Here is a 12,582-nt window from a genome sequence, read left to right as displayed (position 1 = left end):
AATAAAATAATATATGTTTATTACAGTTTCTAGTGATTAATTAAAATGTTATTGTGCAAAGATCTTATTACTGTACACCATGTGCAAAGTCACTGTGAAAAACTTGTAAGTATGAAACATATAAAATTATCACTGATAGTGACAAATATTTTCAACTTCTATTATTTTAGTCTAAACATATGTACATCACCAAAACACCAGTCCACATGGAATGCCTGTAATTATGAATAAATCCACAAAAGTCTAATTTATTTATAACTGTAAAGGTACACTAGGTAACATTGAAATTAGCAGACGAATCAATCATAGCTAACTCTGATCATAGCTAACAAATAAAGCTAACTCATGAGAGTCACATGACACTTCAGATATAATAATCAGATCAAACTTAGGCCTACTATTATTGGATAAAAGTTGTAATTTTAGTGTGTCCCAATGTTTATTCAGAGATCTGATGTTTAGATAAAGCAGGTCTTTAATATCCTTTCTACTTTCACCTAGGCTATTTGTCCATTCTTCAAAACTGCCATAATTACAGTAATATAAACGACTATCGGTTAAATTTAATTCCTGCATGAATAATGAGTTAAGAATAAACAATTTAAAATGTAACAATAAAATCTAAACATTATTGGCAATAGGTAGAGAGGCAACAAGTAATAACAAGCTAAATAGACTATTAAAAAATTAACAAACCCTCTTTGCCTCCAATAAAAGGAACAGTAAACTAAAGAGGTGTAGAGAGCAATAACAATAATCAATAACAACACACAATAGTGATATAGATTTTTTCGTTTGTTTTTCATTTGAGTTTACTTTAGGCTAACCTAGTTTATCTATTTTAGGTCATCTCTAGACTTGATGACCAGAACATTTTGACTGGTTTCTCCCTTTTTCACCAATGTCCTCCCACCTCTAAACCAGACAAAAGCGTAGCCAAGTGTTCTGGCTCTTAGCTTAGCGTCTTTGAGCAACAGCCTTTGATAACCCGAAAGACTCTCATTGACGTAAACTCCGTTGATTCTTGCTTTTCTCCCACTACGCAGCCACTGGTCTCTTATAGTCTTTGAGTAGAATTGGACGATGATGATGGGTGGGTTGCCGCGTCTTTATGTGGTTGTAGACGATGTGCCTGATGAACCTGGGAAGGCTGGTAGTCCACATTGATGTCTTTGGCCACATTTTGTAGCACCTCTGCAAGATTTCCTTGTGCTGAGCTTCCATCTACCTTCAACCCATGTATTTCAAGGTTTAGCCTTCTACCGTATTGGTCCAGGTCGGCAATCTCAGCTGAAAGTTCTGCCACCTTGGTGTTTAGCTTGTCAACTGCGTCTCTGGAAGCTTGACCATTTGACTTGAGGGCGTTAACTTCAGCTTTAAGCTCTTTATTTTCAGCTCTAAGTTCGACGACCTCATCCAGCAATGAGTCATACTTTTCAGCAAGAAACTTCATAGATGACTCAATACTGTCGAGTTTTCCCTTCATGTCTGTGAGAGCCGTTACTTTGGTGAGGATAGACCTCTGTACACCTAGGCTACTAACCTCTAAATCGTCATCCGTGTTAGTTTGGGGAAGTACGTCTTCATCGTCATTTTGGGATGTAGAATCTTTCTTATTCTTTCTGCAAATAGTACATACCCAAGTAGATTGCTTAGCGCCCATGGATGTCCAAGTTTGTTTCTTCACACTGCATCTTTCAAAGTGGAAGACTCTCCTGCAGGATGAGCACGATGCATAGTCTTCGGTTTTAGGAAGTTTATTGTTACAATTGCCACAGTTTTCTCATGCTATACTGAGAATAATATTTAAAAAGACTCACAAAAAATAAATTGAGTGTAACAGCTATGCAAAACCTTACATTTTAATGTTAAATGTGAGAGCGTAACGGAAGGCTGTCTGCCCAGAACAGTGGGCTGAATGCCCGGAAGGCTGCCTCTGAGATTAGTTTACATATATAATGAAAACATGTTGGGAAGACTTTAAGCGGTCAACAATCGTTAGTTGATTTTTATAATCGAAGGATTCAATATAATATCCAACTTCAATATTATATCATAATCATGCGCAACAAGAATTATAATACATTAACTCCTCAAACTTCTTTTGACCGCCAAGAACTTTAATCAATTTTTTATCTCACACAATATCCTGTTTTTTGCCATTGACAAATTCTTAAAAAAATTAGTTACTTGTTTTTTATTGCATACATTAAACATTACTATGATTAATATGTTAATTTAAATAAATTGTATTATCAAATTCTTCATTTCATAAAAACAGATCGAAATGTTCGAGGAATATATAAAAATTTAAAATAATTATATTTTGTTTTTATTTGTCTTGTTAATTTAATTTATTTTTGTGTTGTATTTAAGAATATAAATTAGAAATATTCAAATATTAAATTATTATTGAATGAACATGCAATAATCTAGCTATTTAGGTTAATGAAACATAATTCCTTACCAAGTTATAATCTAGTTCAAGATTTTTAGTGGTACCTGTTGCCAAAGTCTGTTATTTATTACGGTTCTTATTTTAGGTAGGTTATTAATAGATAAGAGCCTATCACAATATTGCCAAATGACAGATGTCATGTTGTTACGCTGCAAGAAATCAGTGTTAAAACTGATATCTTCACACTTAAAAGATATTGGGTTCTTGTTTTCATTAGCCACGTTAGCTATTTCAAACCACTTTTATAAATTTTCTGAAATAGTATGTTTTCATTTCCAGAAATAATTTGTAGGCAGTCACGATCCATAATTGCACAATAACTGATATGTTTGAAATTTTAGGTTGTATCTCAAATAGTTCATCAATCTAGGGACCAAGGGGAATCGAGATTTCTGGATGGAGGAGATAACAAACTAAGGATGGATAGGCATTGGTAGAGGGAATAACTGGGATACCAATATTCAGGTGAAAAAGTACAATGAGGTCAGAGTAGAACTACCAACTGTATATGAGGATTATTTAAGAGTTATTTGTTTTTGTTTTATCTTTACCTTAATTTTTGCAACACCTACCTACCATTTCTACCTCTATGGTGAAGTTTGATTGTAGTTTTTCATCTATACTCTAGAGTGAAAAACTTTTACTCTTGTTTGCCAATAGGCATCGTATTTGCACATCTGGTTATTCACTTTTTGTCCTGTTTCGAGATTGGTCATATTTGTTCCGTAGTAAATTTCAAAATATTGATGGTGTTCTTTGTGTTTGTCGTCGCCATTAGCCATTTTTATTCGAGTTTCCTTGAATTTCTTAACAACAATGAAATTACTTTTTATTAATTTTACCTATGGACAATATGTGTATTGAGTGTTAGAATGAAAACTTCAGATATTGTGTCATTGTTAGTTAGACATGGAATTTTACATTTCTTTGAGTAACAAAAGTGATGTCTATTGTAGTCTATATCTTCCTTATTAGTTATTGTGTAAGTTGACTATCATTATTATTTCCTTATTAATTTTATTTATAGAAGATTTTTCTTTCTTTTTTATTTCATATTTTTAGTTTTATTTTAATTATGTTACTGTTTCTTGTGTAGGCTAGTTGGCCCCCGGGTATGCCACTTTTCCGATCTCAGATCATGTAGGACTAACTGAGCGCTCAAGTGATCTGAGCTTGAATTTAGGTACTATCTCGAGAATGATTTTCTTTTTTTCCACAAGTGCCAGGTGATGGCAAAGGCGATACCGAAGCCTGCACTGGTTGTCAGGGGCATTATGGATCGGTACTATTCCGACAGAAATTCAGTTAATATTCCTGTATTAAAAAGTTTGTTTATTTGTCATTACCAGGAGGGAAGTGTTTCTAATTTTTGTTAATTATTGAGTTTTAGTTTAGATGATAAATACACTTTTGTGGTCTGGTATATTTTTTTTTAAAGAGAATCTGATTCCCTTTTAAGCCTTATTCTACCTGTCATAATGGGCTATTGGGCTATGTGAGGATCTCATCAAACAGAATAAAGATGAGATTCGATGTAGTATAAGGTCAATGCTACTAATAAAAAGAGCTTTGTATATAAAACAATACGGATATTAAAATTATAAAGATTAAAGTCATCAAAACAAAAAATACATTTGCCATGTTTACTATAGTACATTTATGAAAATTATTAATACGATGAAGTTGTATTTCATTTTGTTTAGGTGAACGACAAATTGGTCTGCATTCCTACAGAAGATTGACGTGTTCTCCAAACAAGAGTGGCTACTATGTAATCATAGTATCAGCAGCTTTTTCTGGCCAGAAATGTGAGAGATATATCATTTCATATTTTGAGCGTACAAATTACCTCTATCTTGAAATGTTGTGTAAGAAACAATACAGGTTGAGGCCTTTTGAAAATTTTGTTTTGATAAAACCTTATTCAAATGAATACTATGGCTTCTAACACATGTTATCATCAACTCTGTTAATTCTGTGAAAATAAAAATAAATGTTTAGTCTATAAAGCTTGGTACAACAAATTTTTGTATGGAAACGTATATTCATGGTGCACTTTTTGGTAAATTTGTGTGATAATCAATTTGCAGCACATAATGTTTTGATAGTTTGTACCTAAAACGGATGATATTTATGATAAGTTATATTTTATGTCAGACTAGTCATTGTGTAAGCAATGTTTTGACCTGTAAACAGAAAAAGTTATGTGACAGTTTTGAAACAGGCCATGTTTAAGCCTAAACAGTAAGAAAACTAGGTTTGTTTATTACATCTAAGTTTTCTGGTTCACACTGCACTGAAACATTGTATACACAATAAAATTGCATTCTTGAAATAATTCGGCCTCTCTGTGGCCTTCAACAGCAAATGTGAAACCGAAACTTTTAAAACATAATATTACAAGAATGCAGTTGTGTAAGCAATGTTTTGATGCGTTAACGGGAAAACTTAGTTATAGCCAAGTAAGAACCCAGATTAGGTTTTGTTTATGTTGATTTCTATTGTTCAAATTTATAAGCACAACTAAAAGAAAACTTATTGGCCACACAAACAAAAGGAATTGTATAAAGGTACTGACTTCAATGATCCTGAAATGATGATAATAATTTGTTTAAAAGTTGTTTTTCCAGAATGTTAGAGTAGCTATCTGGAAGTTTAAAATAATTATTTTCTCTCATGTAATAGCAGTAGTGTAATTAGTGGGTTACATATTGAGTTATCAGTTCTTTGTTTAGTTTTTAACCCTCTAACCAAAGATTTTTATAGTGCACATTGATAATTTTAGATAAGTTGAAGAAAAACATTCACACATTTACAAAAAAATATTTCACTATCATTTTCAGTTACAATTTTCTGTATTTGTGTATGGAAGAGAAAACAGTTATTTGTGTCATAGTAACCGATTCTCCTACCAAATTGCTATATTAATGAAATAATTATTCAAAACTAATAAACCACTTCTTTTGGTTGCTGAGAATGTTATGCAGGAAGTTTCATTATACATACATTATATGTAATTGGTAATTCATGTTGCACATTTATATTTCTGCACTAGTAACCAGTTAATCCTTTTGCTACAGATAGTTGTTATGCATCTTTTATAATGTTCATGAGATTCTAATAATATAGTGAAGTTTTTAAAACTGTGTCAGATAATATCAAAGAAATGACTACCTTCTGATGAATAACACTCTTAAGTCACATAACATACATAGAATAGAATTAACACCCACCAGAATAACTCCTACTTCACAATCGATGATCCAGTATGTACAAACATTGACGACAATAACATCAACGCGGAAGTGCTAAGCACTGGTATTTCCGACCATAGAGGCCAGTTTTGCTCGATAATAACAACAGGATCAACAAGTTTTCCCCAAACTGCTATAAGGAAAAGAAATATGAGCCACAGAAATCTCCTGAAAATGAAAGTTACTTACAAAAGAGGACTGGGCAAAAGTGTACAACACAGTAAATGCAGATAAAGCCTACAATAACTTCCTTTTAATCTTTCAGCAAGCACTTGACCAAGCTTTCCCTGTTTCCAAGCTTAAAAAGAGGAAAGACAAAAACAGATTCTTTTCTTTGTTTGAAGGTTATTTTTGACGATGGAAGGGTTGTGAAGGAAACAGGATTTTTCTGGACATTTGCCATCGTTCAGTGAAACAAGAAAACAGTAACACTACGTTTCGAGATCTGCAATCTGATCTCTTCTTCAGGTAAAGAACTAACCTAATACATAATTACAAACTAGGTTAAAATAAACAAATCTTACTAAAGCGTTGTGGCACGCCTAAGTCATGAATCACAACCTACATGTTGTTTGTCAACTTCACTAACTCTATAAACATGCACTTAATAAAAAACTATACAAAACACTAATCATTAAAACTTAACTACGGAATACAGGTCACAATACGTCTTCACCCGTCTACCAACCACCTACGACTGACCAGAGGGACCAGCCAATGGTAGTCGTCACGGCTGGCTAAAACAAGATGGCGGAAATAAAAGGGAAGGGGGGAAGGAATGGGCCCTTTCGTTATTATTGGTTCATGCGAGATGAACTTCTTAAAACCATATTGTGACTCTGCATTGGTTTATTACAAATATCTAATCCGTTTGATACTTTTGGTTTTCTCTTTAGTTCATTTTTTAGAATTGGCAATCAAAGCGGCCTAATCTCGACTGATGGTTGACTGATTGGTTGGCCTGCCAATTTAATGTATGTTGCCTCAATTAATTTCCTTTTGAAGAAATGTGGTTCCCAATGTATTATGTTGGCTTCATCCCAATTCATATGATGGTGAAGGAAACAGGATTTTTCCGGACATTTGCCATCGTTCAGTGAAACAAGAAAACAGTAACACTACGTTTCGAGATCTGCAAGCTGATCTCTTCTTCAGGTAAAGAACTAACCTAATACATAATTACAAACTAGGTTAAAATAAACAAATCTTACTAAAGCGTTGTGGCATGCCTAAGTCAGGAATCACAACCTACATGTTGTTTGTCAACTTCACTAACTCTAAAGACATGCACTTAATAAAAAAACTATACCAAACACTAATCATTAAAACTAAACTACGGAATACAGGTCACAAAACGTCTTCACTCGTCTACTAACCACCTACGACTGACAGTGAAGACGTTTTGTGACCTGTATTCCGTAGTTTAGTTTTAATGATTAGTGTTTGGTATAGTTTTTTATTAAGTGCATGTTTATAGAGTTAGTGAAGTTGACAAACAACATGTAGGTTGTGATTCCTGACTTAGGCGTGCCACAACGCTTTAGTAAGATTTGTTTATTTTAACCTAGTTTGTAATTATGTATTAGGTTAGTTCTTTACCTGAAGAAGAGATCAGATTGCAGATCTCAAAACGTAGTGTTACTGTTTTCTTGTTTCACTGAACGATGGCAAATGTCCGGAAAAATCCTGTTTCCTTCACAATCCTTCCATTGTCAAAAATGACCTTCAAACAAAGCATATGATGGTCTTCGGACCAACAATGGTGTGCAATTTTTGACTTTTCTGTGAGACCCTTTCTCATGTTTTCTTTGTGCTCTTTTATCCTTACCTACGTTTAGTGGTCTTTTTGTCTCGCCTATGTATTCCCTATTGCAACTACATTTTATACTGTAAACACAGTTTTTGGAATCCTGTGTGCCATTTTTTGGTTTTGTTTTTACGAGACTTTGTCTAAGAGTGTTGTGTGTTTTAAACGCGGTTCTAATGTTGTACTTTCTACCTACTCTTCTAATTTTCTCCGATAATCCCGGCACATAAGGGATTAACATAAACGCAAATTTATCTCAATTCTGTTTTTCTGACTCAGGAATGATTCTTCTGGTTTGTTTGCACTTATTTATTACTAATTGAGGGTATCCATTACTTCTGAGATCCGATTTAATTTTCTCAAATTCTTCTTTTAGTCCATCTTTATCTGAGCACAAGCTCTTTGCTCTATCAAACAACGAGTAGGCTACTCCTTCTTTGACAGATTTTTGATGGTTGGATTGATAATTTAAATATTTTCCTGTGTGTGTTATCTTTCAAAAAACAGTTGTCTTAAGGACATCCCTATCTCTTAATACACACACATCCAAAAAGGGAAGCTTGTTTTGGACTTCGACTTCCATTGTGATGCGGATGGAAGGAGAAATACTATTAATGTGATTCAAAAAATTATTTAATTCAATGTCTCCATGAGAAAAAATAACAAAGGTATCATCCACATACCTCCACCAAATCTTCGGTTTGAACTGAGCTGAAGCCAAAGCTTTTCGCTCAAATTCCTCCATAAAGATATTGGCGAAAATAAGAGACAGTGGAGAACCCATTGCCATCCCCTCATCTTGACGGTAAATTTTACCCTCTAACTCAAAATAATTGCATTGAGTGCATAGTTCTAACAGTTCCATAATTACTGGCACGAGAAGTTTAGTTCTATCCTTTATTTCTCTTAGTTCTATTCCTAAAGAGAAATAGGAATTATTTATGTTTGGTCTTCTTATGTTGTCTGTTGTCTTCTTGTTTGGTCTGTATGTTTTAGTCTTGTTATGACCAAATTATTATGTTTGGTCTTCTTTGAGACGTGATTTAATAATTCCGAGAGTTTCTGGAACTGGTACATTTGTAAATAGACTTTCGACATCAAAACTTACCAGTTTGTCAGTTTCAGTCAACTTTAGGGATTTTGACTTCTCTACAAAATCCCTGGAATTTTTGATGAAAGAGTCAGTTTTTCCTACCAATGGCGTTAAGATGTCCAAGAGGACTTTAGACAATTCCCTGCAAGGTGAATCACGGGAACTAATGATGGGCCGGAGAGGGATGGTAGGTTTGTGGATTTTGGGAAGGCCACACATATGGGGCATTAGAGTTAGTGAAGTTGACAAACAACATGTAGGTTGTGATTCCTGACTTAGGCGTGCCACAACGCTTTGGTAAGATTTGTTTATTTTAACCTAGTTTGTAATTATGTATTAGGTTAGTCCTTTACCTGAAGAAGAGATCAGATTGCAGATCTCGAAACGTAGTGTTACTGATTTCTTGTTTCACTGAACAATGGCAAATGTCCGGAAAAATCCTGTTTCCTTTACAGAGTCTTTTATAACCCTTCAGTTATTCTGAAAAAGCAAAATTTCCTGACTGCCCAAAGCCTATATCTTACAACTGGTAGACAAGATCATAGACAAAGGTCTTTACTTCTGAAAAAAGAATACGACCTTCATATTAGACAGATAAGACAACAGAATAACTCTCCAAGAATCATGGAATCAAACAATAAAAAAAAGAAAAAGAAAATTGGAATGTATTAAACTCTGAAAGAAAGTCAAATGAAGAGAGTAAACAACTAAATAGACTAAACATTCAAGGGTGTGAATCAACAAATCCAAAAGAAATTGCAGATCATTTAAATACCTTCTTTACTACTGTAGCAGACAAATACTCAACAAAAATAATCCACAAAAAAGAACAAAACTTTTTCTTCCAGAAGCCCTAGATACTCCAATCCTTGTCTTAGAATCCACCTGCAGCAAGGAGATGTCTGACATTATTCAATCATTGCAACCAAAGACATCAACAGGATATGATAACATATCTGCCAAACTGGTCAAGCTATGTGCAGAAGAGCTCAGAGACCACTTGGTTGACATTACCAACAAGTCATTACCCTCAGGAGTCTTCCCATTGGCACTAAAGGTAGCTAAAGCTTATCCTAAATACAAAAAAGACCCTACAACTGAACCAGTAAATTATCAACCTGTATCCTTACTACTAACATTCTCCAAAATTATTGAAAAACTAGTACTAAAAAGACTTTTTAATCATCTTAATCAACATAAACTTATAACCACAGACCAACATGGATTTCTAAAGAATAAATCTACAACAACTGCTTTGATCAGTTTAGTGGAGTTCCTTCCATATCAGCTTGAGGAAGGCAAGACTGCCACTACTGTATTTCTTGATTACATCAAAGCCTTTGACTGTCTTGATCATCACCACCTGCTAGAGAAATTAAAAACCCTTGGAATAAAAAATATAAAAAGGTTCTGAGGTTTGGTCTCGTACACTTTTATTTTCAAAAATCCCCAAAAGAAAAAGTTTAGGGGAGTAAGATTGGGTAAGCGAGCTGGCCACTCTACAGCACCCCGTCGACCTATCCATCTCTCAGGAAACACATGGTCCAAGAATGTTCTAACGTTTATATCCTAGTGAGGAGGGGCGCCGTCCTGTTGGACCTCAGAATCTTGATGAGTTAAGGATGTGGATTGAAAACGCTTGCCGACTTATCACTCCAGAAATGTTGGAAAACGTAAGGCATTCATTTGAATCAAGTCTTTATTTTTGCCAAGAAGTAAATGGTGGCCATTTTGAGCATTTATTTTGAGCTGAAAAAAGTTGAGGTAAGATTTCAACATTAAGTTTAATTTAGCATTGCTTAGTATTAAGAATAAGTCTGAACAGATAAGTTAAGAAAAATAGTGTTTTTAGTGTAACTTTTCAATAAAAATTTGACAAGCCGTTGTTTCGTACTGGATTGAGATAGAGACCTCTAGTCTGTGGCATTGTTCTTCTTTTATAAAGACCTTTAAAATGAAGTGTCATTTGATGGGGGTTTGCATTTAAAAATTTTGACTTGGCCCCCAACCCCCCATTTTGGGTTGAGGAGCTAAGTTCTCATGCAGCGCAAAAATCATGATTTGTCATTATATAACTACCCCCAAAGGATATTGGTTTGTTTAATTCCGTTCAAAAGTTAGAAGGGGTGTTGGGACTTTTGGGACACCTGGTATTTTCTTAGACCTAACTGTCACAATACTTACACATTATGTTGATACAGCATTTGAACTTTTTTACAGCTGTGTAAAGAAAATGTTCAAACATTTTACACCAATCAGAGTTTTAATATGTATATTTTTATTTTTATAAAATGTTTTATAATTTCTTATTAACAAATTTTGAGTTCTGCTAAAAATATCTGTGGTAGAAACCAGAGAACTAAAAAATTGTAATTTTATTACAAGAAGTATATGACAAAAACTAGTTAGTTATTGTTATTTTATCCTGTAAGTGAAGTTCTTATTGAATTACAAATTTCTTCATTTCAAGCCTGAAACCCATAATACTTGTATTGTATGAGAATAAAACATTTCTCAAAGCAATTAATAAAATCTAATAAAAGACCAGGTCTAGAGTTTATAATGCAACAACATTTATAAATATATTGACTTACGGCATAGTGTTTTTAAAACCAATCATAGCATTATAAAGTGATCAAAGGTTTTGTCTGTTTTAGGGAATGTTTGGAGGGTTGGCAGTAGATGAAAACATAAAAACTACTTCTTGCTAAAACTGTGCATATAAATAATTTTTAAATATATCAGAGAATATTTTCTGTTATTTGTAGTTTTTTTAACCTATCCTATCCTGATCAAATCATTACAGGAGAGGAGACTTGGGTAAAACACTTGAATTGCGAAACCAAATTACTGCCTATGGAGTGGGGGCACACACTCCCCGAAAAATTAAGGAAATTCATGCTATTGGCATGAAAGATTATGGCAACTGTTTTTTGGGACAGGAAAGGAGTTCTTGTTGATTTCTTAGAACACACAACCATACATTAAGCAAGGTATTGTGAAGCCTTGCAAAAGTTAAGAAGAGCAATGTAGAACAAGCGCTGAGGAAAGTTAAGTTCAAAATTGTTGTTTTTGCATGAAGTGTGTGTGTGTGTGTGTGTGTGCGCGTGCGTGTGCGTGTGTGTGTGTGTGTGTAATATATATGTATATACACAAGGGGTGTTCAATAAAGACTGACAGTACTCTTTTAATACCTTTAATATAAAAGTTTAGACTTTAACACTTGTATCTCCTTCTAAGTAGTCGCCATTTAAAGCCACATACTTGTTCCACAACCTCTGCCACTCCTTGAAGTTGTGTTCAAAGCTCTCCTTAGACAGAACCTTCAACATCACATGTTAAGTCTTAATAGCGGCAAGATCAGTTGGAAAATGCCGGCCTTTGAGCTCCTTTTGGCCTGAGGATACAGAAAAAAGTCATTTGGAGCCAAGTCAGGGCTGTAGGGTGGATGTGGCACAGTGTCAATTCCATTTTTGGCTAGAAACAACCACAATATTGGCAACATGGGGGCATTGTCGTGATGCAGTTTCCAGCGTCCAACGAGGTCTGGCCACTTTTTTAGGATGTGATCACAATACCATGATATTCAAAGAACGTATCACCATTGCCTTTGCAGCAGCTGTTTTTCTATAATTTTTTATCACTCAAAACATTTTAAAATCCATTCAGCAAGTTCATTTTAAAATCTTCTACAGTAATTTGTAAACAAAATTTAGATTTTATTTTGTCAAAATATAAAAATGTTTAGGTTTTATTAACAATTCTTACATGATCATTAATTTTAAGTTTAGTTTTTTTTGTGATTTTCTGATGGAATATACTTGAAAAATGTTTCTGATAATTATTTTTCTGCTTCTTTATCTACATATTTTGACTTCAGTTTGATTACGCTATGAACATTATTATTATATTCTTTTACAATTTTTATAAAGTTATCGCACCATTAAAATTTTTATTAATCTCAAAAAGA

At 33.8% G+C, this 12,582-nt stretch overlaps 1 protein-coding gene across 2 annotated transcripts in view; it reads left to right on the top strand.

Moving 5' to 3' along the window:
* The window catches only part of LOC124369766, a 56,768-nt gene extending 45,395 nt beyond the window's left edge, over nt 1-11,373 (top strand). For both annotated transcript variants that reach the window (XR_006923081.1, XM_046827847.1), the window contains 2 exons: nt 4,162-4,266; nt 11,270-11,373. Coding sequence is in view for 1 of the 2 variants with exons in the window: in XM_046827847.1 (XP_046683803.1) it covers nt 4,162-4,266; nt 11,270-11,298 (134 nt within the window). In the remaining variant the exon portion in view is untranslated. The remainder of the gene's footprint in view (nt 1-4,161; nt 4,267-11,269) is intronic.
* The last annotated feature ends 1,209 nt before the right edge of the window (nt 11,374-12,582 follow it).

This window comes from Homalodisca vitripennis, chromosome X, assembly GCF_021130785.1.
Source record: "Homalodisca vitripennis isolate AUS2020 chromosome X, UT_GWSS_2.1, whole genome shotgun sequence".
NCBI lineage: Eukaryota > Metazoa > Arthropoda > Insecta > Hemiptera > Cicadellidae > Homalodisca > Homalodisca vitripennis.
The sequence above is the reverse complement of the archived record's forward strand: the minus strand, read 5'-3'. Positions and strand labels throughout refer to the sequence as shown.